Genomic DNA, 26,521 nt, shown 5'->3' with positions numbered 1-26,521 from the left:
GGGGGTCCTTCGTGCACCTTCGAGTGGGGCCTCTAAGATGCGTGCAGAGAAGATATTACCCTCCCCACACAACGGAATGGCAAGGATGCCAATACGTCACAGCTTCAGGACCTTGAAAACTAAGTGTCAAATCAAATTGTATTTGTCACATGCGCCGAATACAACAGGTGTAGACCGTACAGTGAAATGCTTACTTACAAGCCCTTAACCAACAATGCAGTTTTAAGAAAGAATACCCCAAAAAAATCACAGAAATATACAATATAAAATAATATGAAATAAAAGTAACAAATTAAAGCGCAGCAGTAAAAATAACAATAGCGAGGCTATATACAGTGTGTACCGGTATCGAGTCAATGTGTGGGGGCACCAGTTAGTCGAGGTAATTGGGGTAATATGTACATGTTACGGTACCGGTACCCCCTTTATATGTTACGGCTCATTCCATTCACCAGTTCCGGAGGTCTACGTCACCGGTAGGCGTCACTGACATGGATCATTACCACCAACCCCGGACTGTCTTGTCTCATTACGCACACCTGGTTCCCATTCCCTCTGATTAGATAGGGCGGCAGGTAGCTTAGTGGTTAAGAGCATTGGGCCAGTAACCGAAAGGTCGCTGGTTCTAATCCCCGAGCCGACTAGGTAAAAAATCTGTCGACGTGCCCTTGAGCAAGGCACTTAACCCTAATTGCTCCTGTAAGTCGCTCTGGATAAGAGTGTCTGCTAAATGACTAAAATGTATTAGTATGTGTATATATGTGCCCTCTGTTCCCCATTGTCCTTGTCTATTATTGTCCCATGTCCGTTGGTCTCGTGAGTACCGTGTATTGTGCTCTTGTTGTTTACGAGTCTCGTCCCGTGTATTGTGTAGAGGTTACACCTCGCTCTTTTGTTTGGGTTACAGCCCTCTGTTATATATATACGTGTTTGTTTTGGGCTTCGTCCCCGTCGTTTTCCATGACGTACCTTGTGTTGGGTGGAGTAAATAAAACCCCTAATACGTATTCCTGCGCCTGTCTTCTAATCATTATACAATGTTATTTTTTATTTCTTTAATATTACACTCTTAATTCCAACATTAATCACATAAAGAGATCCATAGAAAGGACAAAAAGCAGCCATCTGAAAATGCCTACTTTACTTTTTGAACACCTTAAAGGTCCAATGCAGCCATTTTTATCTCAATATCAAATAATTTATTTGTAACAATTAAATATCTTACTGTGATATGTTTTAAAATGGTCAAAAAGAAACAAAAATAGCTTCTTAGCAAAGAGCAATTTCTCAAGCAAGAATTTAGCTATGGCTGTCTGGGAGTGGTCTGAGTGGGAAGGGGAAAACTGAAAACTAGCTGTTATTTGCAGAGAGGTTTGGAACTCTTTCTTATTGGTCGTAATTAATTTACCACCTGGTGACATCACCAGGCAGGCCAAAACTCCATCCAACCAAAACAGGCTGAAATTTCAGGCTGTCTTTTTAAACAGCTCTTACACCAAAAGGGCATTATCATAATTTTCACAATTTCACAGTATAATTACAACCTCATAGTGTTGAAATATATATAAAACACAGGAACATCTGGTTTTTGACTACACTGGGCCTTTAAGGTAAATAAGGTGCTAAATGATTAACTAGACTATGTAAGATTTTATCTAATGCTGCAATAAGTAATGCTAGAAGAACATTAACTTTGTCCATTAGACTGTATGTGGTTGAACCCCTGAAGGAAGAATTCCAACGTTAACCCTTAAACACTCATTCTGATTATATTACTGTATCATAGAAACAACAGATGGAAAGTCAAGAAATGTTCAACAAATTAGCGTACAACTCAATCATGAGAAGCGTTCTGTCAGTATGAAAAATGTATGCACTCACTAACTGTCTCCCGAGTGGCGCAGTGGTCTAAGGCACTGCATCGCAGTGCTAGCTGTGCCACTAGAGATCCTGGTTCGAATCCAGGCTCTGTCGTAGCCGGCCGCGAACGGGAGACTCATGGGGCGGCGCACAATTGGCCCAGCGTCGTCCAGGGTAGGGGAGGGAATGGCCGGCAGGGATGTAGCTCAATTGGTAGAGCATGGCGTTTGCAACGCCAGGGTTGTGGGTTCGATTCCCACGGGGGGCCAGCATGAAAAAATTATAATGTATGCACTCACTAACTGTAAGTCGCTCTGGATAAGAGCGTCTGCTAAATGACTAAAATGTAAATGTAATAATAATCTACTGTAGATAACAAACATTTTTCAAAACAAAATGAGAGAAGGGATAAGTTAAAGTCGATGATCTCACATGAAATGGAAGAGATCCCTTTGTAGTTACAGTTCTGTCCACAAATCATCCATTACTCTTCTTAAATCCATAGCATCTGTTTTAGCCACAGTCAGCTAATCCAAAATAATGAGATTATATCCCCATGGTCTTTTAAATGTTCTGACACGGTGTATGTTTACATGCACTAATAATTCGATATTAAACTGATTGGCAGTAGGCAGATTATGCATTAGTCATAGAAAAACCTTACTCTGCTTATCTTAATCGGTGTGAGGTCATAATCGAAGTAAACGTACAACAATTAAACCACCTGGTTTTCTGAGCTATCTTTCAAATTATTAGGGCATGTAATGCCTTAATCAGAGTTATAGCAGTGTATTTGATCTGCGCATGTGCTAGCACGAGCAGCGCAAGCTTCCTTATTTTGCGCGAGTGAAGTGAGTTTGGAAAAACTGAAAGTATTCATATTAGAAATAGTTTTCATGTATAAACTCAGAATCAAATATGCTTCACAAAAATAACATGGTCGCTGTGGTAGAACGTTTATTTTGATTGGGGATTTTCTGCATTTATCATCAAGTAGCCTGATTGCAGATGTGTCCATGTAAACAGGATTATTAGGGAAATTGTTCTTCTTGCAAAGCATGTAAACGTTTATTCAAACTATTATATTAATCTGACTATTCACAATAATCATATTATTGTGTGCATGTAACCGTACTCTCTGCGTGTCTCTTTTAGTCAGGAGTTCTTTGTCAGCCGTTCATCTTCTTATGATAGTTTGGAGTGTTCTAATGCCAGTCACAATGATGACGTTAGTGAAGTCTCTTGCTGAGGACCCCATGTTTGTCTGGCAGTTCCACTAATAGTGGAGCCTGTCCATGACCTGCAGCACATCATCCAGGATGGAGGGGCCCAGGTCCAGGCTGAAGGAGAAGCTGTTGTCCACCTCATCCAGCTGCTGCATGTCCTCAGGGTAGGTCTGAGTGGAGTCTCCATCCCTGCCAGAACTCAGGCTGCCCTGGCCAGGACTGGGGCTACTGACCATGAACCTGTGGCTGGGGCTAACACTGGCCTCCATCTCCTGATTCCCCTCACCCTCCTCACTGTCCAGCAGGGGCAAGGAGCTGCACTTCTTCCTCCTCTCTGAGGCACTGTAGCTCATGTGAGCCCTGGTCCACTCGGGGCTCTCCGTGGCCTCTGCCTCGTCCAGGTTAAGGCGTGAGGGTTTGGGTGGAGGGTAGCAGGCCAGCAAGAGGTTCTGCTCACTCTGAGAGCTCTGCAGCACCAGGCTGTTGCCCCCCTTCAGAAAGGACAGATCCCCGAAGCTGTCGCTGTGGTCGTTGTTCCCGATGTGGGAAACATGGCGGAAGTCGGCCAATGGGAGGCTGATCATGTTGACAGAGAGCACCTCCCTGCGCTTCTGGGTCCTCCTGGACCAGCGGGCCGAGGCTGGCTTACGGTACAGAGACGTCGTCAGTGGCATCTTACCAGGTCCTGTTGAGATGTCCTTTGGTTCACTTCTGAGATGAACTGAGACGAAGCTTAAAGGCAGTTTACCATAAAGAAAAATAAAAAAAGAAGAAGAAATATTAAAATTGTTTCACTTTGAGGTTAGGTTCATGTCAGATCAAGTGGTTTCCCATCAACAACACATCATACATCTCTGATCTGATTATCCAGGTTTACTTTCATCATGCTGCAGCCTACGGGATGTGCAATATTTGTTTCCCTCTGCTGTCCAACACCAGATGTAACCCTTGGATTATGTCAAGTTTAATGTGACAAGGCAGCAGCTTTAGAGAATGCACCTGCTCTGCTTGGTTTTGTGTTAATACGATTCACTATCATTTGTCTCCTGGGAGATGGTCCAATACGTACATAGAAGTGTTTTGATTTTAAATGTTTACTTTTCAAATCCAGTTTATTCCCATAAATGCAGGTGTGGTCTGCTGAATGCACCAAAGGAATGGCTAAGCCTGATTCTGACTTCCAGTAACCATGCACCAAATATGCACATTCCAGAGCAGACACAACATCCTCTATATCTATATGAGACATGTCACCATACCCTCTGGCCCCCTTTCCTGTCAATTTGTCAGGCAACTCCAGGCTTTGCTCTCACTTCTTAAACAGTAGTTATTTTATGAATGGGGTGGAATTTGGTACGTGTTGAGAGACAAAGCTCAGAGACACAGTATGTGTATTCATCTTTATTTATTTATCCTCATCTTTAGATCTGTTGATCTGGTTTAGTGGTCACAGGTAGTCAGCCTTTCCTGTTATGCTGGATCCAGATAAGATCAGATTCTACAACTCTTGATTAGAGAGTTGTGTGGCAATACCTGACAGCATTTTGTTATGATTGTGATATATGTAGAATTTAACTGGAATATGACTTTCACATGCTATAAATGGTGTCAAACTGTTGTCTTTTTTTCTCAAATAGCGCACTTTGTACAATGATAATTTAGAAGTTAATCTGTACAGTATCAAGCTCAGTTATCTGTAAACAATGGGCCTTGAACAGCTACCACCATTTAAAAAGCAAGGGCATAAAATATATTACATAAAACAACTGTACAAACTGAGGAAAGTGTGGCTCTGAAAATATTGTTTAAATCCATTATAGTTTGTTTAAGCGCTAGGACCAAAACGCAAAATAAAATACACCTTATTCTAATCTAGTTGAGTATGGTTCTAGTAATTTAGTGTTTCGTGAGTTGTAATCATTTTATTGAGTAACACAATGTAGTTCATCATCTCTGGCAGGTCAACTGGACAATCTCAGTGCTCTGTGATTTTACAGGCTCCTAACAGCTTTGCCCATATTAGATTTGTGTTCGTGACTTGAAACACTCACTTTGTAAATTTGTAAGGCACTACGGCAAACAGGTTTTGTTGGCCTGTAAAGGTTTTATCAGTACTTTAGTAGCAGCGGGAGATTGGGAGAGTGTGGACACAACAGCATTCCTTTCCAAACATGGCAGTTGGACGAAGGAGGAGTGTTAGAATTGCAGCAGTGAGGATCATGTTAAGGAAACACTTCTCTTCCAAGTCCAAATTAAATAAGCCTAGTGAAAACTGCTTTGCCAAGACAATTTACAGTTACTAAATAATCTTCCTCCTCAAACTGCTTGTAGCTGAGCACCTTTTGAGGGAGACTTTCAAATGAGTTGGCTACATGTCCAAATGGAAATGCCTAAAGTATATTCTCAAGAGCAGGTGTTGGTTATGATTTATGAGTTGGCATATGAGTGTCTTATAACCAATATTTTTGACAAGTTGATAGATACTACATTCTGTTGTTACAAACTGTATGATAGATCTGTTAGCTCTTTTCTGTACTGCTGTGTACACAGGGTGTCTGTATCCCACACCCACACGTCTATCTCTATCAGGAAGCCAGGCTAGGGCTGGTACCTGGAGACTCTGACACTGTTTCTCCTGACATGATTGGGCTTATTCAACTGCAGAGGGAGAAGCACAGTGAACATCCCTGAGAGAGAACTGGAGCCCCCCCCCCACCCCCCCCACCCCTTCAAATTCTCTAAATCCCAGATTTAACAGCCCAGCCACTCAGTTTCAAGTTTTAATGTCACGTGCACAAGTACAGTGAAATGCCTTTCTTGCAAGCTCCAAACCCAACAATGCAGTAATATCAATGTAACACTAAAAATAACTGTCCCTTACCCGAGTCTTAGAATCCTTCTCAGTAGAGGGTACCTATCACGTCCTGTAGACCTTGCCAATTTGATCCTGTGCTTCCCTCTATCTTCTCAAGGTTCAGTTCAATAGTACAAGTATATTCCTTCTAGGACCCAGCAGTGTTAGAGTCCCCGTCAGGTGTGTTGTTTGAGAATGTCTCCTCTGACTAAGTAACCCAGGTGAGGTCAGTCTATAGACACGACCAGGTGGAGTTTTGTTTTCTTCTCTTTTTTTTCACCTCACCTGCCCTCGGATGATGTCACTCTCCCTGCCGTGGGAGTCTGAATCATGGGCGTGAATCCTGCTGGCTGCACCCAATACCTGAGTGACAGGGCAGAGCAGGAGCTGTTGTAGTCCCCACTGATTTACTGCTTATAGCACGGAACAAGATGGAACTGAGCTAGGGAAAGAGCACAGCGTATTCCTCACACACACAGGCTGAGTAGAGGCCAATAGACTGTGGTATCAGATAAAGCCACTGACTCACACACAGACATGTATGTGCAGGTAGGCTAAGTTGCTCTAGATAGATAACCTGTTTCAGTTCCAATTCTCACGCCTTCAGCATTAGGGCTGTGACGGTCATGGAATTTAGGATGCCGGTTATTGGCCTACTGTAGAAACCATTAGGCTTATCGGTAATCAGTGTTTGTATGCTGTGTGTTGATGCCCACAGACCTACTTTTCCCTTGAGAGCTAAAGCTTTAGCAGTGGCCAGAGGCCTTCACCCCACTGCTCAACGCCTAGCGTACACATCACCTAACATTGTTATGTCTCTGGGATGGTCTACATCTGGTCTCAGCAGCAGAGTCACAGTCCGCTTTCCACACCAGCATCCTCCGAAACATTTTGGTGCCTCCTAGCAACGCCTTCAACCTTGAGAGAACGTTAGTGGTTATCTGTCTGACTCCAGACAACGGAGCACTCTGCTCCAGGGTCTATGAGGTGAAACATCCGCGGTACAGGGGATTGGCTGGATTCAGTCTCTGATTACTGATCAGATCCTTTCAAATGGCTCGAAAAAACAAAGGCCTGCCGTCATTCATTCCTCATTCACTCCCCAACACCAGAACAGACCTATCTGCTTTAACAGATGCAATTACCAATGTAATAATTGCCTTATCATAACATTTATCAAAGACTGGAACTGAGCTTTTGAACAACTCCAATTCAATAATTGTTTCCCCCCCCACCACTCCACCTCATAGCCTCCACCTCGACCCACGTGACTACACAGCGAGGAAACGCTTTCGAGAGCTGGTGTCAGCCAGACTATCCGCCTCACCCCATCCATACTATTTTTTGTTGTTGTTGGGAAGCCATCTGTTCATGCTAGCAGACAGTCACGGGAGGGGATAACGTGTGTTATCTATGGTGATGTGGTCACACAGGGCCCATTTGACCAGGGGTTCGAGGTGGGCTTACCCCATGTTTGTGTTGTCCAGAATCTGGGAGGATTACGTTGGCCCTGGACCCTGACTGTAGGAGCAGAGTAGGTGTCTGATTGCCCTCCTCTCTCCCCTCTCAGGGCAGTGCTGGTACTGTGGTCTGTCTGGGCCGACTATGTTCTCCCTCAAACCTAGGATGCTGCTTGTTTTTGTTGTTGTACAAAAAAGTGCTTCCAGATACTGCTTTCTTTGACTGGCTCTAGAAACCCAAATTGAGGCTTTTGTGGAATATTCATTTGGCCCTTTGTTGTGTGTTCTTGTCTCGTGGACAACAGACAGAGCAGTTTTTCGCTGTTGTAAGATGTTTCCACTCACATGGAATACACAGCGGTTCGGTTGTGACCCTGATAGTGTATGACGAAGATCTGTACAGGACTGAAACATTAGACACAAACCAATGTTGTGGATATCCATCAACAAGTGAAATCCGTCATTAGACAGTGAGAGAGCCTGTGTCGTCACTGTCTCTCTACAATGATGAGTCAGTCAGACAGACAGTGATGAGCCTTGTGACAGAGCGCTAACTGAAACTCACCTGTCTGAATCGATATACCTCTGTCTCTCAGGAAAGTATCTGGAGACGTTTAATTGCGTAACATGACAAAGTGCTCTTGTTGTCTTGATGTTATAGTTGTGGACTAAAGTCCAGGTGTGGTCTTCTACCCCCCCCCCCCAGACCTTTTGCCTGGGGGATCTTAGCATATAAGAGAGGTGACTGATGAAACAGGCAGTTTGTTTAATTTCAAGTCCTTGTATATTGTTTTGATTGGAAGGAACACACTGACTTCTCCCCCACTGTGTGATTTGTAGAAGTAATGTTTAATTGCTGTGTTTGCGGACTAGCAGACCAGAGGTGTGTGTATTTGTGTGTGTGCTGTTCTCTCTGGACGTGGGAGGTCATGGAAGTCTGAGAATGTTTACCTCCTTGTGTCTCCTGGCACTGAATTATTTGTAATTATTAAATTAAGTGTTTGATATATGGGTTTCTTTTAACATCTGGGCTCTGAAATAAACAGTGTGTGGAGGGCTGCATTCCAGTTGCTGTTTGTGCAGCACATTAGGCAGATAAAGAACCATTACACATGCTAGAAGCAGCAATACAGATCTCTCCTTAGGCCCCACACCAGACACACACACAAAACACCAGCATGTTCAGACGCATGCACGCACAATAGAAATTAGCACATTGTTTAATTTGTGTATTTGTACTTTAACCTTCGGTTCATTTTATTTTTTGGGAATATTGAAGGTTTAAACTACATTGTTGCTGGTTCTGTGGCCCCAGTGTTTTAATAGAACATCTGTTGCAATCAGAGGGCTTTTCCCAGAAGGCCCTGATGTGAAATACAAAGTTCTGGTATTACAAAGATGTATTTTTGAATATTATATAGCTGAACAGCCCTCTCCCCCATCTATCTATTATAGGAACCCCCAACACATCCATCATACAGAGAAATGCCAGAGCACAGGGAGTTCACGTCTCAACTTCCATTTCTCTTTCATTTTGTTTATTTCCTTTCCTTTAAGGGTTTCCAAAGGCACTCTCTCGATCCAGCAGGCTCAAATCCAGCCTTATACACCCCCTCCCCTGCCCTGCCCCCTGAACCCAGTGCTGACTGGCTCTTCCTTCAAACTTTACACTAATCACTACCTCACTGACCACTGACCAGAGCTTTCACCCAGACACTAAGACCTCTTCATGTAGCCTACAAACACCTGCACACAGCTTACTCAGTCAGTTGTCACCTGCTGCTCCTGTAGGTTTTAGTAGCAATTTTTTACATTGTGTGGTTTGGCCCTGTCAAAGCTGTAAAACCTCATTCAGAGAAGTCCATTCTTGTCTGCTCGCAACATTCCAGCCGTTATTACACTGAACAAAAATATTAACGCAACATGTAAAGTGTTGGTCCAATGTTTCATGAGCTGAAATAAAATATCCCAGAAATGTTCCATCCGCACAAAAAGCTTATTTCTCTCAAATGTTGTGCACAAATTTGTTTACATCCCTGTTAGTGAGCATTTTTCCTTTGCCAAAATAATCCATCCACCTGACAGGTGTGGCATATCAAGAAGCTGATTAAACAGCATGATCATTACACAGGTGCACCTTGTGCTGGGGACAATAAAAGGCCACTCTAAAATGTGCAGATGTCTCAAGCTTTGAGAGAGTGTACAATTGGCATGCTAACTGCAGGAATGGCCACCAGAGCTGTTGCCAGAGAGTTGAATGTTAATTTCTCTACTATAAGCCGCCTCCTACGTTGTTTTAGAGAATTTAATGGTATGTCCAACCGGCCTCACAACCGCAGACCATGTGTATCCACGAAAGCGCGACCCACTGTATTTAAGCATGGCAAGGTGACTGGGAATATGGTAGAGTACAAAACAGTGTAGTTATTCCCTCCGTAAGGCAATCAAACAGGCAAAACGTCAGTACAGAGACAAAGTAGAGTCGCAATTCAACGGCTCAGACACGAGACGTATGTGGCAGGGTCTATAAACAATCACAAATTACAAAGTGAAAACCAACCACATCGTGGACGCCGACGTCCACGTCTTGCTCCCGGACAAGCTAAACACCTTCTTCGCCCGCTTTGAGGATAACGCCCGGTCCCAAGGACAGTGGGTTCTTGTTCTCCGTGGCCGACATTAGTAAGACATTTAAGCGTGTTAACCCTCGCAAGGCTGCCGGCCCAGACGGCATCCCTAGCCACGTCCTCAGAGCATGCGCAGACATGCGCAGAGCATATCCCTGTCTGCTGTCCCTACTTGCTTCAAGATGTCCACCATTGTTCCTGTACCCAAGAAAGCAAAGGTAACTGAACTAAATTACTATCATCGCGTAGCACTCACTTCTGTCATCATGAAGTGCTTTGAGAGGCTAGTTAAGGATCATATCACTTCTACCTTACCTTACCTGACACCCTAGACCCACTTCAATTTGCTTACCGCCCCAATAGATCCACAGACGATGCAATCGCCATCTGGACAAGAGGAATACCTACAGTACCAATCAAAAGTTTGGACACACCTACTCATTCAAGGGTTTTTCTTTATTTTTACTATTTTCTACAATGTAGAATAATAATGAAGACATCAAAACTATGAAATAACACATATGGAATCATGTAGTAACCAAAAAAAGTGTTAAACAAATCAAAATATATTTTATATTTGAGATTCTTCAAAGTAGCCACCCTTTGCCTTGATGACAGCTTTGCACACTCTTGGCATTCTCTCAACCAGCTTCATTAGGAATGCTTTTCCAACAGTCCATATTATGGCAAGAACAGCACAAATAAGCAAAGAGAAACGACAGTCCATCATTACTTTAAGACATATGAAGGTCAGTCAATACTGAACATTTTAAGAACTGAAAGTTTCTTCAAGTGCAGTCGCAAAAACCATCAAGCGCTATGATGAAACTGGCTCTCATGAGGACCGCCACAGGAATGGAAGACCCGGAGTTACCTCTGCTGCAGTGGATAAATTCATTACAGTTACCAGCCTCAGAAATTGCAGGCTAAATAAATGCTTCACAGAGTTCAAGTAACAGACACATCTCAACATCAACTGTTCAGAGGAGATTGTGTGAATCAGGCCTTCATGGTTGAATTGCTGCAAAGAAACCACTACTTAAGGACACCAATAATAAGAAGAGACTTGCTTGGGCCAAGAAACACAAGCAATGGACATTAGACCGGTGGAAATGTGTCCTTTGGTCTGTAGTCCAAATTGGAGATTTTTGGTTCCAACCGCCATGGCTTTGTGAGATGTGGTGTGGGTGAACGGATGAACTCCGCGTGTGTATTTCCCACCGTAAAGCATGGAAGAGGAGGTGTTATGGTGTGGGGGTGCTTTGCTGGTGACACTGTCTGTGATTTATTTAGGATTTAAGACACACTTAACCAGCATGGCTACCACAGCATTCTGCAGCGATGAGCCATCCCATTTGGTTAGGGCTTAAAGGGACTATCATTTGTTTTTCAACAGGACAATGATCCGACACACCTCCAGGCTGTGTAAGGGCTATTTTACCAAGAAGGAGAGTGATGGAGTGCTGCATCAGATGACCTGGCCTCCACAATCACCCAACCTTTTATTTTATTTAAATTTAAATTTTACCTTTATTTAACTAGGCAAGTCAGTTAAGAACAAATTCTTATTTACAATGACGGAATACACCGGCCAACCCAATTGAGATGGTTTGGGATGAGTCGGACGGCAGAGTGTAGGAAAAGCAGCCAACAAAGTGCTCAGCATATGTGGGAACTCCTTCAAGACTGTTGGAAAAGCATTCCAGGTGAAGCCTGTTGAGAGAATGCCAAGAGTGTGCAAAGCTGTCATCAAGGCAAAGGGTGGCTATTTGAAGATTCTCAACTAGAAAATATATTTTGATTTGTTTAACACTTTTTTCATAGTTTTGATGTCTTCACTATTATTCTACAATGGAGAAAATAGCAAAAATAAAGAAAAACCCTGGAATGAGTAGGTGTGTCCATACTTTTGACTGGTACTGTATGTGTGTGTTGTGTGTTGTGTGTTGTGTGTGTGTGTGTGTGTGTGTGTGTGTGTGAGTATTTGATACACTGCCGAATTTGCAGGTTTTCCTACTTACAAAGCATGTAGAGGTCTGTAATTTTTATCATAGGTACACTTCAACTGTGAGAGACGGAATCTAAAACAAAAAATCTAGAAAATCACATTGTATGATTTTTAAGTAATTAATTTGCATTTTATTTCATGACATAAGTATTTGATCACCTACCAACCAGTAAGAATTCCGGCTCTCACAGACCTGTTAGTTTTTCTTTAAGAAGCCCTCCTGTTCTCCACTCATTACCTGTATTAACTGCACCTGTTTGAACTCGTTACCTGTATAAAAGACACCTGTCCACACACTCAATCAAACAGACTTCAACCTCTCCACAATGGCCAAGACCAGAGAGCTGTGTAAGGACATCAGGGATAAAATTGTAGACCTGCACAAGGCTGGGATGGGCTACAGGACAATAGGCAAGCAGCTTGGTGAGAAGGCAACAACTGTTGGCGCAATTATTAGAAAATGGAAGAAGTTCAAGATGACGGTCAATCACCCTCGGTCTGGGGGGGCTCCATGCAAGATCTCACCTCGTGGGGCATCAATTATCATGAGAAAGGTGAGGGATCAGCCCAGAACTACACGGCAGGACCTGGTCAATGACCTGAAGAGAGCTGGGACTACAGTTTCAAAGAAAACCATTAGTAACACACTACGCCGTCATGGATTAAAATCCTGCAGCGCGCGCAAGGTCCCCCTGCTCAAGCCAGTGCATGTCCAGGCCCGTCTGAAGTTTGCCAAAGACCATCTGGATGATCCAGAGGAGGAATGGGAGAAGGTCATGTGGTCTGATGAGACAAAAATAGAGCTTTTTGGTCTAAACTCCACTCGCCGTGTTTGGAGGAAGAAGAAGGATGAGTACAACCCCAAGAACACCATCCCAACCGTGAAGCATGGAGGTGGAAACATCATTCTTTGGGGATGCTTTTCTGCAAAGGGGACAGGACGACTGCACCGTATTGAGGGGAGGATGGATGGGGCCATGTATCGCGAGATCTTGGCCAACAACAACCTTCCCTCAGTAAGAGCATTGAAGATGGGTCGTGGCTGGGTCTTCCAGCATGACAACGACCCGAAACACACAGCCAGGGCAACTAAGGAGTGGCTCCGTAAGAAGCATCTCAAGGTCCTGGAGTGGCCTTGCCAGTCTCCAGACCTGAACCCAATAGAGAATCTTTGGAGGGAGCTGAAAGTCCGTATTGCCCAGCAACAGCCCCGAAACCTGAAGGATCTGGAGAAGGTCTGTATGGAGGAGTGGGCCAAAATCCCTGCTGCAGTGTGTGCAAACATGGTCAAGACCTACAGGAAACGTATGATCTCTGTAATTGCAAATAAAGGTTTCTGTACCAAATATTAAGTTCTGCTTTTCTGATGTATCAAATACTTATGTCATGCAATAAAATGCAAATTAATTACTTAAAAATCATATAATGTGATTTTCTGGATTTTTGTTTAAGATTCCGTCTCTCACAGTTGAAGTGTACCTATGATAAAAATTACAGACTTCTACATGCTTTGTAAGTAGGAAAACCTGCAAAATCGGCAGTGTATCAAATACTTGTTCTCCCCACTGTGTGTGTATATACAGTGGGGAAAAAAAATATTTAGTCAGTCACCAATTGTGCAAGTTCTCCCACTTAAAAAGATGAGAGAGGCCTGTAATCTTCATCATAGGTACACGTCAACTATGACCGACAAAATGAGAAGAAAAAAAATCAAGAAAATCACATTGTAGGATTTTTAATGAATTTATTTGCAAATTATGTTGGCAATGACACAGGTCAAACGATTTCTGTAAGTCTTCACAAGGTTTTCACACACTGTTGCTGGTATTTTGGCCCATTCCTCCATGCAGATCTCCTCTAGAGCAGTGATGTTTTGGGGATGTCGCTGGGCAACACGGACTTTCAACTCCCTCCAAAGATGTTCTATGGGGTTGAGATCTGGAGACTGGCTAGGCCACTCCAGGACCTTGAAATGCTTCTTACGAAGCCACTCCTTCGTTGCCCGAGCGGTGTGTTTGGGATCATTGTCATGCTGAAAGACCCAGCCACGTTTCATCTTCAATGCCCTTGCTGATGGAAGGAGGTTTTCACTCAAAATCTCACGATACATGGCCCCATTCATTCTTTCCTTAACACGGATCAGTCGTCCTGGTCCCTTTGCAGAAAAAAAGCCCCAAAGCATGATGTTTCCACCCCCATGCTTCACAGTAGGTATGGTGTTCTTTGGATGCAACTCAGCATTCTTTGTCCTCCAAACAGGACGAGTTGAGTTTTTACCAAAGTTATATTTTGGTTTCATCTGACCATATTACATTATCCCAATCCTCTTCTGGATCATCCAAATGCACTCTAGCAAACTTCAGACGGGCCTGGACATGTACTGGCTTTAGCAGGGGGACACGTCTGGCACTGCAGGATTTGAGTCCCTGGCGGCGTAGTGTGTTACTGATGGTAGGCTTTGTTACTTTGGTCCCAGCTCTCTGCAGGTCATTCACTAGGTCCCCCTGTGTGGTTCTGTGATTTTTGCTCACCGTTCTTGTGATCATTTTGACCCCACGGGGTGAGATCTTGCGTGGAGCCCCAGATCGAGGGAGATTATCAGTGGTCTTGTTTGTCTTCCATTTCCTAATAATTGCTCTCACAGTTGATTTCTTCTAACCAAGCTGCTTACCTATTGCAGATTCAGTCTTCCCAGCCTGGTGCAGGTTTACAATTTTGTTTCTGGTGTCCTTTGACAGCTCTTTGGTCTTGGCCATAGTGGAGTTTGGAGTGTGACTGTTTGAGGTTGTGGACAGGTGTCTTTTATACTGATAACAAGTTCAAACAGGTGCCATTAATACAGGTAACGAGTGGAGGACAGAGGAGCCTCTTAAATAAGAAGTTACAGGTCTGTGAGAGCCAGAAATCTTGCTTGTTTGTAGGTGACCAAATACTTATTTTCCACCATAATTTGCAAATAAATTCATTAAAAATCCTACAATGTGATTTTCTGGATTTTTTCTTCTCAATTTGTCTGTCATAGTTGATCAATCAATCAATCAATTTTATTTTATATAGCCCTTCTTACATCAGCTAATATCTCGAAGTGCTGTACAGAAACCCAGCCTAAAACCCCAAACAGCTAGTAATGCAGGTGTAGAAGCACGGTGGCTAGGAAAAACTCCCTAGAAAGGCAAAACCTAGGAAGAAACCTAGAGAGGAACCAGGCTATGAGGGGTGGCCAGTCCTCTTCTGGCTGTGCCGGGTGGAGATTATAACAGAACCATGCCAAGATGTTCAAAAATGTTCATAAGTGACAAGCATGGTCAAATAATAATCAGGAATAAATCTCAGTTAGCTTTTCATAGCCGATCATTAGAGTTTAAAACAGCAGGTCTGGGACAGGGTAGGGGTTCCATAACCGCAGGCAGAACAGTTTAAACTGGAATAGCAGCAAGGCCAGGCGGACTGGGGACAGCAAGGAGTCACCACGGCCGGTAGTCCCGACGATGGTCCTAGGGCTCAGGTCTCTCAGTTGGCTTTTCACAGCCGATCATTTAGAGTTGAAAACAGCAGGTCTGGGACAGGTAGGGGTTTCGTAGCCGCAGGCAGAACAGTTGAAACTGGAATAGCAGCAAGGCCAGGCGGACTGGGGACAGCAAGGTGTCATCATGCCCGGTAGTCCTGACGTATGGTCCTAGGGGCTCAGGTTCTCAGAGAGAAAGAGAGAACGAGAGAATTAGAGAGAGCATACTTAAATTCACACAGGACACTGGATAAGACAGGAAGAAGTACTCCAGGTATAACTAACTAACCCCAGCCCCCCGACACATAAACTACTGCAGCATAAATACTGGAGGCTGAGACAGGAGCGGTCCGGAGACACTGTGGCCCCATCCGAAGAAACCCCGGACAGGGCCAAACAGGAAGGATATAACCCCACCCACTCCGCCAAAGCACAGCCCCGCACCACTAGAGGGATATCCCCAACCACCAACTTACAATCCTGAGACAAGGCCGAGTATAGCCCACAGAGGTCTCCACCACAGCACAAACCAAGGGGGGCGCCAACCCAGACAGGAAGATCACGTCAGTAACTCAACCCACTCAAGTGACGCACCCCTCCCAGGGACGGCATGAAAGAGCACCAGCAAGCCAGTGACTCAGCCCCTGCAACAGGGTTAGAGGCAGAGAACCCCAGTGGAGAGGGAACCGGCCCGGCAGAGACAGCAAGGGCTGCTTGTTGCTCCAGCCTTTCCGTTCACCTTCACACTCCTGGGCCAGACTACACTCAATCATATGACCTACTGAAGAGATAAGTCTTCAGTAAAGACTTAAAGGTTGAGACCGAGTCTGCGTCTCTCACATGGGTAGGCAGACTGTTCCATAAAAATGGAGATCTATAGGAGAAAGCCCTGCCTCCCGCTGTTTGCTTAGAAATTCTAGGGACAATTAGGAGGCCTGCGTCTTGTGACCGTAGCGTACGTATTGGTATGTACGGCAGGACCAACTCGGAAAGATAGGTAGGAGCAAGCCCATGTAACGCTTTATAGGTTAACAGTAAAACCTTGAAATCAGCCCTTGCCTTAACAGGAAGCCAGTGTAGGGAAGCTAGCACTGGAGTAATATGATCAAATTTCTTGGTTCTGTCAGGATTCTAGCAGCCGTATTTAGCACTAACTGAAGTTTATTTAGTGCTTTATCCGGGTAGCCGGAAAATAGAGCATTGCAGTAGTCTAATCTAGAAGTAACAAATGCATGGATTAATTTTTCTGCATCATTTTTGGACAGAAAATTTCTGATTTTTGCAATGTTACGTAGATGGAAAAAAGCTGTCCTTGAAACAGTCTTGATATGTTCGTACAAAAGAGAGATCAGGGTCAAGAGTAACGCCTAGGTCCTTCACAGTTTTATTTGAGACGACTTTACAACCATCAAGATGAATTGTCAGATTTAACAGAAGATCTCTTTGTTTCTTGGGACCTAGAACAAGCATCTCTGTTTTGTCCGAGTTTAAAAGTAAAAAGTTTTCAGCCATCCACTTCCTTATGTCTGAAACACAGGCTCTTAGCGAGGGCAATTTTGGGGCTTCACCATGCTTCATTGAAATGTACAGCTGTGTGTCATCCGCATAGCAGTGAAAGTTAACATTATGTTTTCGAATAACATCCCCAAGAGGTAAAATATATAGTGAAAACAATAGTGGTCCTAAAACGGAACCTTGAGGAACACCGAAATGTACAGTTGATTTGTCGGAGGACAGACCATTCACAGAGACAAACTGATATCTTTCCGACAGGTAGGATCTAAAACCAGGCCAGAACTTGTCCGTGTAGACCAATTTGGGTTTCCAGTCTCTCCAAAAGAATGTGGTGATCGATGGTGTCAAAGGCAGCACTAAGGTCTAGTAGCACGAGGACAGATGCAGAGCCTCGGTCTGACGCCATTAAAAGGTCATTTACCACCTTCACAAGTGCAGTCTCAGTGCTATGATGGGGTCTAAAACCAGACTGAAGCATTTCGTATACATTGTTTGTCTTCAGAAAGGCAGGGTTGCTGCGCGCAACAGCTTTTTCTAAAATTTTTGAGAGGAATGGAAGATTCGATATAGGCCGATAGTTTTTATATTTTTCCGGGTCAAGGTTTGGCTTTTTCAAGAGAGGCTTTATCACTGCCACTTTTAGTGAGTTTGGTACACATCCGGTGGATAGAGAGCTGTTTATTATGTTCAACATAGGAGGGCCAAGCACAGGAAGCAGCTCCTTCAGCAGTTTAGTAGGAATAGGATCCAGTATGCAGCTTGAAGGTTTAGAGGCCATGATTATTTTCATCATTGTGTCAAGAGATATAGTACTAAAACACTTAAGTGTCTCTCCCGATCCCAGGCCCTCGCAGAGCGGTGCAGATCCAGGACAGCTAAGCCCTGGAGGAATACGCAGATTCAAAGAGGAGTCCGTAATTTGCTTTCTAATGGTCATGATCTTTTCCTCAAAGAAGTTCATGAATTTATCACTGCTGAAGTGAAAACCATCCTCTCTTGGGGAATGCTGCTTTTTAGTTAGCTTTGCAACAGTATCAAAAGAAATTTTGGATTGTTCTTTTTTCCTCGATTAATTTGGAAAAGTAGGATGATCGAGCAGCAGTGAGGGCTCTTCGGTACTGCACGGTACTGTCTTTCCAAGCTAGTCGGAAGACTTCCAGTTTGGTGTGGGGCCATTTCCGTTCCAATTTCCTGAAGCTTGCTTCAAAGCTCGGGTATTTTCTGTATACCAGGGAGCTAGTTTCTTATGACAAATGTTTTTCGTTTTTAGGGGTGCAACTGCATCTAGTGTTTTGCGCAAGGTTAAATTGAGTTCCTCAGTTAAGTGGTTAACTGATTTTTGTCCTCTGACGTCCTTGGGTAGGCAGAAGGGAGTCTGGAAGGCCATCAATGAATTTTTTGTGTTGTCTGAGAATTTATAGCACGACTTTTGATGCTCCTTGGTTGGGGTCTGAGCAGATTATTTGTTGCGATTGCAAACGTAATAAAATGGTGGTCCGATAGTCCAGGATTTTGTGGAAAAACATTAAGATCTACAACATTCATTCCATGGGACAAAACTAGGTCCAGAGTATGACTGTGGCAGTGAGTAGGTCCAGAGACATGTTGGACAAAACCCACTGAGTCGAATGGCTCTGGCCGAAAGACTTTTGGAGTGGGTCTGTGGACTTCTCCATGTGAATATTAAAATCACCAAAAATTAGAATATGATCTGCTATGACTACAAGGTCTGATAGGAATTCAGGAAACTCAGAGAGGAACGCTGTATATGGCCCAGGAGGCCTGTAAACAGTAGCTATAAAAAGTGATTGAGTAGGCTGCATAGATTTCATGACTAGAAGCTCGAAAGATGAAAACGTCATTTTTTTTTGTAAATTGAAATTTGCTATCGTAAATGTTAGCAACACCTCCGCCTTTGCGGGATGCACGGGGAATATGGTCACTAGTGTAACCAGGAGGTGAGGCCTCATTTAACACAGCAAATTCATCAGGCTGAAGCTATGTTTTCCAGTCAGGCCAATCACATCAAGATTATGATCAGTGATTAGTTCATTGACTATGACTGCCTTTGAAGTGAGGGATCTAACATTAAGTAACCCTATTTTGAGATGTGAGGTATCACGATCTCTTTCAATAATGGCAGGAATGGAGGAGGTCTTTATCCTAATAAGATTGCTAGGGTGAACACCACCATGTTTAGTTTTGCCCAACCTAGGTCGAGGACACAGACACAGTCTCAATGGGTATGGCTGAGCTGACTACACTGACTATGCTATTGGCAGACTCCACTAAGCTGGCAGGTTGGCTAACAGCCTGCTGCCTGGCCTGCACCCTATTTCACTGTGGGGCTAGAGGAGTTAGAGCCCTATCTATGTTGGTAGATAAGAGGAGAGCACCCCTCCAGTTAGGATGGAGTCCGTCACTCCTCAGCAGGTCAGGCTTGATCCTGTTTGTGGGTGAGTCCCAGAAAGAGGGCCAATTATCCACAAATGTTATCTTTTGGGAGGGGCAGAAAACAGTTTTCAACCAGCGATTGAGTGCTGAGACTCTGCTGTTGAGCCCGTCACTTCCCCTAACTGGGAGGGGGCCAGAGACAATTACTCGATGCCGACAATCTTTCTAGCTGATTTACACGCTGAAGCTATGTTGCACTTGGTGACCTCTGACTGTTTCATCCTAACATCGTAGGTGCCGACGTCGATAACAATATCTCTATACTCTCTACACTCGCCAGTTTTAGCTTTAGCCAGCACCATCTTTAGATTAGCCTTAACGTCGGTAGCCCTGCCCCTGGTAAACAGTGTATGATCGCTGGGTGATTCGTTTTAAGTCTAATACTGCGGGTAATGGAGTCGCCAATGACTAGGGTTTTCAATTTGTCAGAGCTAATGGTGGGAGCCTTGAGTCTCAGACCCCGTAACGGGAGGAGTAGAGACTAGAGAAGACTCAGACTCAGACTCGACTCGCTACATAATGGGAAAAACCGGTTGAAGGTTTCTGTCGGCTGAATGAGCGACACCGGTTGAGCATTCCAACAGTATTTCCTCCAGAAGCCATGAGAAAGTTGTCCGCGCGGGGACTGTGCGGGGGATTTATACTAACATTACTGTCTGTACCTTACTGGTGGCACAGACGCTGTTTCTTCCTTTCCTACACTGATATTACCCTTGCTTACACTGATTCGGCTCTGAAGCTGGGCTTGTAGCACAGCTATTCTCGCCGTAAGGCGAGAATTCTCCTGTATATTATGAGTACAGCGACTGCAATTAGAAGACATCATGTTAATGTTAATACTTAGCTTCGGCTGTTGAAGATGTTGATGAACCATGTCCAGATAAAGTCGTCGGAGTGAAAAAGTTGAATAAGGGAAAAAAGTTGCGATGGAAAAAGGAAAAATAACGAAAGTTGGCAGCTAAAAGCACAGGAAAATGACTTCTTCTGTCTCGGGATAAACGTCCGGGGTGAAAAAGTTTAACGAAAAAGATGAGTGAGGACAAAACTAAAAAGTTGGTAAATTTGTTGAACACAGAGATTGATTAAACGTTTATTAAAAGTAAAACGTGAATAGTTTGTTAGGTAGCCAAGTAGCAACAAACAGCAGAGCAGCACGGAGACAATGCGGAAGCGAGACGGAAGTTGTTGATGCCCTTCTGGTTGGCACGGTACCTCCTAGTTCCTGATGTGTACCTATGATGAAAATGACAGGCCTCTCTCATCTTTTTAAGTGGGAGAACTTGCACAATTGGTGGCTGACTAAATACTTTTTTTCCCCACTGTAAGGTCAGAACTTCACCAAGGGCCTAGGATCACCACTTTATTTTAAGAATGTGAAATGTCAGAATAATAGTAGAGAGATTTATTTCAGCTTTTATTTATTTCATCACATTCCCAGTGGGTCAGAAGTTTACATACACTCAATTAGTATTTGGTAGCATTGCCTTTAAATTGTTTAACTTGGTTCAAACGTTTTGGGTAGCCTTCCACAAGCTTCCCACAATAAGTTGGGTGAAATTTGGCCCATTCCTCCTGACAGAGCTGGTGTAACTGAGTCAGGTTTGTAGGCCTCCTTGCTCGCACACGCTTTTTCAGTTCTGCCCACACATTTTCTATAGGATTGAGGTCAGGGCTTTGTGATGGCCACTCCAATACCTTGACTTTGTTGTCCTTAAGCCATTTTGCCACAACTTTGGAAGTATGCTTGGGGTCATTGTCCATTTGGAAGACCCATTTGTGACCAAGCTTTAACTTCCTGACTGATGTCTTGAGATGTTGCTTCAATATATCCACATAATTGTCCTTCCTCATGATGCCATCAATTTTGTGAAGTGTACCAGTCCCTCCTGCAGCAAAGCACCCCCACAGCATGATACTGCCACCCCCATGCTTCACGGTTGGGATGGTGTTCTTCGGCTTGCAAGTAACCCCCCTTTTCCTCCAAACGTAACGATGGTCATTATGGCCAAACAGTTCTGTTTTTGTTTCAGCAGACCAGAGGACATTTCTCCAAAAAGTACGATCTTTGTCCACATGTGCAGTTTCAAACCGTAGTCTGGCTTTTTAATGGTGGTTTTGGAGCATTGGCTTCTTCCTTGCTGAGCTACCTTTCATGTTATGTCATATAGGACTCGTTTTACTTTGGATATAGATACTTTTGTACCTGTTTCCTCCAGCATCTTCACAAGGTCCTTTGCTGTTGTTCTGGGATTGATTTGCACTTTTCGCACCAAAGTACGTTCATCTCTAGGAGACAGAACGCGTCTCCTTCCTGAGAGGCACTGACCCACTGGAATTGTGATACAGTGAATTATAAGTGAAATAATCTGTCTGTAAACAATTGTTGGAAAAAAACTTGTCATGCACAAAGTAGATGTCCTAACCGACTTCCCAAACCATAGTTTGTGTATGTAAACTTCCGACTTCAACTGTGTATGTATGTATATATATATATATATATATATATATATATACACACACACACACACACACACACACACACACACACACACACACACAGTATATGATGGGATGTATAGACATTATTGACACTGACAGTATATGGATAGAAGATGTAGTATATCTGAAGAATACGTCGGATAGAATAGTATATGTACAGCAATAGTTAAATAGGATAGTCCTTGACTAGAATACAGTATATACATATGAAAAGGGTAAAACAGTATGTAAACCTTATTAAAGTGACCAGTGTTCCATGTCTATGTACATAGGCAGCAGCCCCTAAGGTGCAGGGTTGAGTAACCGGGTGGTAGTCGGCCAGTGGCAGTGACTAATTTTCAGGGCGGAGGCTGGCTAGTGTTGACTATTTAACAGTGCGATGGCGTTGAGATAGCTCTTTTTCAGTCTCTCGGTCCCAGCTTTGATGCACCTGTACTGACCTCACCTACTGGATGGTAACTGGGTGAACAGGCTGTGGCTGAGGTCCTTGATGATCTTTTTGGCCTTCCTGTGACACCGGGTGCTGTAGATGTCCTGGAGGGCAGACAGTTTTATCCTGGACCACAGCATGGCCAGAAGGAGACAAACTTGGCAGAAATTAAACAAATCTTAGCCCTTTGTGCTAATTTTAATGACATTTTTGAAATACCATATGTATGTACTGTACTGTACTGTAAAGTATTTTTTTTAATGGTTTAAGGATGAACTCCACATCTAGACCTAGCAGTAATTTACCTGTACAACCACTATGGTGTGGTAGTTCTGTGGTAGAAGTACCGTAGTCTATAGGGGGAGCTGTTGGAAAGAAGAGTTGTTTGTTCACGCGTAGCATTTGACCTATTTGTCTTAGACACCTTGGAGCAGGATGTGTGTCTCATTGCTTACAGTGGATCTTGGAGAGAGGGAAATAAAAGCAAACAGAAGGGAGGCGATGTGGATCAGTATGTTCTGAAAGGAGGTGATGGCTTCAAGTCGTTTCAGTCTTGTCCAAACCATTCAAAGACTTCTATGTTTATCAACGCTGTACACAAACGCACATCTCTCCTTATGATCTCTCTCTTTAGGCTAGTGAGGGCTGATGGCTTCCAGTCTGTTTCTGGACAGGCAGTTGGCTCTATCTCAGGTCCATGACACATAATAGGCCTTAAAGGTCCAGTGCTGACAACTTTTAATTTTTCCTGTGTTTTAAATAATATTGTACAACAGCTGATGAAACTAACACTGTAAAAGTGTGCTTTTTTAAGAATCCGTGTTATTTCCTGATAGTTGCTGGTTGAAAATACAAAATACAAATTACTTTCAAATAAGAAGATTTGCATGGCCGGGAGTTTCAGCTTTCCATGGTGACATCACCATGTGGTAAATTGATGAATAGACCAATAACAAAGAGTTCCAAACCTCTCTGCCAATAACAGCGTGGCCATACTTGTTGACATAAGCAAGCATTTAAAGTTAATTGGGTTCTCACGCACAAAATGCGTATCATCCAATGAAAAGCGTTGATTTACTTGCATGTGACCGAACGCTAAATTGTAGCTGTTCCCATCAGATAACATGGTACAAGTTAGTCCTATGCTAACTTCAACAGGTTGCACGGATTATATCCTGGCACAAGTGCATCAGCCAATTCAAATCATTGAATTAGTTGGATGTGTTCCAGCACTTTTTCATGGATGTCCAACACCATGTTCTGATTATCAAAGCAACTATCATCAAAGTGTATTTGACTGACTGGTCAAATTGCTCTCTGTGTAAAGTGCCTAGTCGACGTAATTGCCGCAAATGTGGCAAGGGTTTGAATCTCACATTAGTTATTGCCTAATAATCATAACGCATAGGCTATATTACATGGACGTGTACACCTAAATGTAGGGCTACAACAGATTATAGGCTATGCATTATTATAATCATCCACTTCATCACACGCGTTTTGAATCGAGCATCAAGGAACGGCAGTGAACAGTTTTTTTTCCTCTACAAAGAAGCTTGCTACGAGGGGTTAAAGTGCACTATCAATTGTGAGTCAACCGCTTTAGCAGTGGTGCCACCAAGAAGTGATGACAATGATCGCCTACATGACTGCTATTTGACAAATCCATAAGGCTATTCTTTATTTTATTTTTTTAAGTATGATAAACTTGCATGTTGTAAGGACCTCATTTATATTTTTACAATAAAAGCACATGGATGTGTGTGAAACTAATAAACAAAAACATGTGATTTTGTCAAATGAGAAAATGTCTAACGTAGTAGTAGCCTAGTAGTCAGATGCATCAGTGCAATATCGGCACAAAACATTTTATTTCAGACCAACGGAACAAGTAAACCTTGAATTTGTAGGTTTAAAATATCTGTCTAGTGTCCAGGGTTTACCTATTTTAAGAAATTACATTGGTTGGTGGCTAGAAAGTCTAAGGTATTTATCAGGCTGATGAAGTTGTGCAAGGATATAATCAGTACCATCTGATGAGGTTAGCATAAGGCTAACGTGTGCCATGTTATCTGATGGGACCAGCTACAATTTAGCGTTATGTCACATGCCACAACTGATATGCATTTTGTGTGTGAGAACCCATTTAACTTTAAATGCTTGCTTGTGTTCACAAGTATGGCCCCAGCTACATAGTCCCCTGTAGCTCAGTTGGTAGAGCATGGCGCTTGCAACGCCAGGGTTGTGGGTTTGTTTCCAACGGGGGGCCAGTATGAAAATGTATGCACTCACTAACTGTAAGTCGCTCTGGATAAGAGCGTCTGCTAAATGACTAAAATGTAAATGTTTTCAGTTTTCCCCTCCCCACTCACACTACTCCCAGACAGTCTTAGCAAAATTCTTGCTTGAGAACGTTTTTTTGCTAAAAAGCAATTTTTGCCCGTTTTAATGGAAATCTATTACAGTACGGTACTTAATTGTAACCCATAAGTATTGATATTGATATAGAAACGGCTGCGTTGGGCCTTTAATGACATCATCAGGTCCTCACAGCCCCGGGAGGTACACATCTGTCATGAGCTGGAGAGAGAGAGAGATTTAGGAGGAGGAGAAAATGAGTGTGAAGTCTCTTTCTCTTGAGAACCCTAATTTCTACCCCACAGTAGGTTAAAGGAATGAATACCCTTAGATGATACTGCTATGTTTTCATATCAGTCCTTCTGTGATCATCTGCCAGATCAGATACCACTTTTCCTTCTCCTTTCTTATCAACAAAAGTGAGAGAACTGTGTAACTCAAGACGCACATAGACACACACACACACACACACACACACACACACACACACACACACACACACACACACACACACACACACACATGGAGAGAGACAGGTGGGTCTAATGTAGAGCAGATCCTGTGGTCTGTGGGGGGAACACACTGCCTGGCCACCTGCAGCATGGCCTGCCGCCTCCAGTGGCGCACACTAACTCACCGCCCTGCCTGGCGTATGGTGATGATGTCACAGCTGGCCTGGGGTCAGGTTGTGTGGTGCTGTTGGGAGGCCCGGACCGTGAATGACATCAGCGCTGTAAGTCCGGCCTAAGCAAGCAAGTGAGCGAGGAGCGGAGCAGTGTGTGTGTATTTCCCATCCTGTCTCTGTGCTGGCCATGTCCTCTTCTCCTGGCTTTGTTGTGGGCCCCATTGTTTGGCTTCTGAGGTTTCCCTAGACTCCCTCCGGCCCACACACACACACACACTCGTACACACACACTTGTACACACAAACGCATCTCCCCAAGTGTTTGGTTACAGTGTGATGCACAGGCTAAACATGTACGTTGAGTGTAAGCCCCCAGGCAAGGAAACAGCTCTCAGCTAGAGAATGGCACCATACCACTCATAGGCACCTGTTTGTGTTCCGAGCTCACCTCTACATGGGAAGGGAACCACTACAATCTCTATTGACCATACATGGGAAATCAATGGAGACCATATCACTCTGTCATATAGGCCTAGTTTTTCATATGAGTGTTTCAGAGAGTGGCCAGTAGAGGTCAGTGTGGAGTAGAGGTGTATGGATGTATGATGGATGGAAGAGGGGGAACTGCATTTCCTCTGGCCCACAGTTACACCCTTTGTTTTGTTTAATTGAAGATGCAACAGTTAATTGAGCTTGCGTGATATTTCATAGTTACATCATAGACAAGGACTTGATCTCACATTACTGGAATGATAATCACAGCACTCTATCCAACAGCAGGGAGAGGGAGCCTGCCTCCCCACACCATCCCTCTTTCTCTCCTTCGATCTTCCTTCCCCTCTTTCTCTCCCACACACGGGTGGATGCTGGAGTCCCAGTGATCTCTTCCAGATGGTTTACCTCACTGAGCCACTCTGACCCTCCCTCATTCTCTTCCTCTCATTTCACTTTCTGTCTCTCTCCCCCTTTCTCTTCGGTCTCCCACTCTCACTCATCCACACACACTCCCTCTCTTCTCTCCCCTCACTGTCTTAAGGAGATACTTCCTTGGCACAGCAGACTTCCTCGATCTAATCCTTTAAAACAAAGGTTTATTCTGTG

At 43.7% G+C, this 26,521-nt stretch overlaps 2 protein-coding genes across 2 annotated transcripts in view; one reads left to right on the top strand and one right to left on the bottom strand.

Annotated features, from left to right (window-relative positions):
* Positions 1-26,521, top strand: part of LOC121544953 (dnaJ homolog subfamily C member 17) — a 58,051-nt gene that overhangs the window by 25,998 nt on the left and 5,532 nt on the right. The gene's annotated exons all lie outside the window — the stretch shown is intronic.
* Positions 2,805-6,143, bottom strand: LOC121544954 (cdc42 effector protein 3). Its single transcript, XM_041855223.1, has 2 exons — positions 5,968-6,143; positions 2,805-3,818 (listed from the first exon to the last, which is right to left on the bottom strand). Exon 2 carries the CDS (start codon positions 3,758-3,760, stop codon positions 3,137-3,139), a length of 624 nt encoding a protein of 207 aa, XP_041711157.1. The 5' UTR covers positions 3,761-3,818; positions 5,968-6,143; the 3' UTR covers positions 2,805-3,136.

This window comes from Coregonus clupeaformis, chromosome 29 (genome assembly GCF_020615455.1).
Source record: "Coregonus clupeaformis isolate EN_2021a chromosome 29, ASM2061545v1, whole genome shotgun sequence".
In the NCBI taxonomy this organism is placed as follows: Eukaryota; Metazoa; Chordata; class Actinopteri; order Salmoniformes; family Salmonidae; genus Coregonus; species Coregonus clupeaformis.
This window is presented reverse-complemented; position numbering and strand designations above follow the sequence as displayed.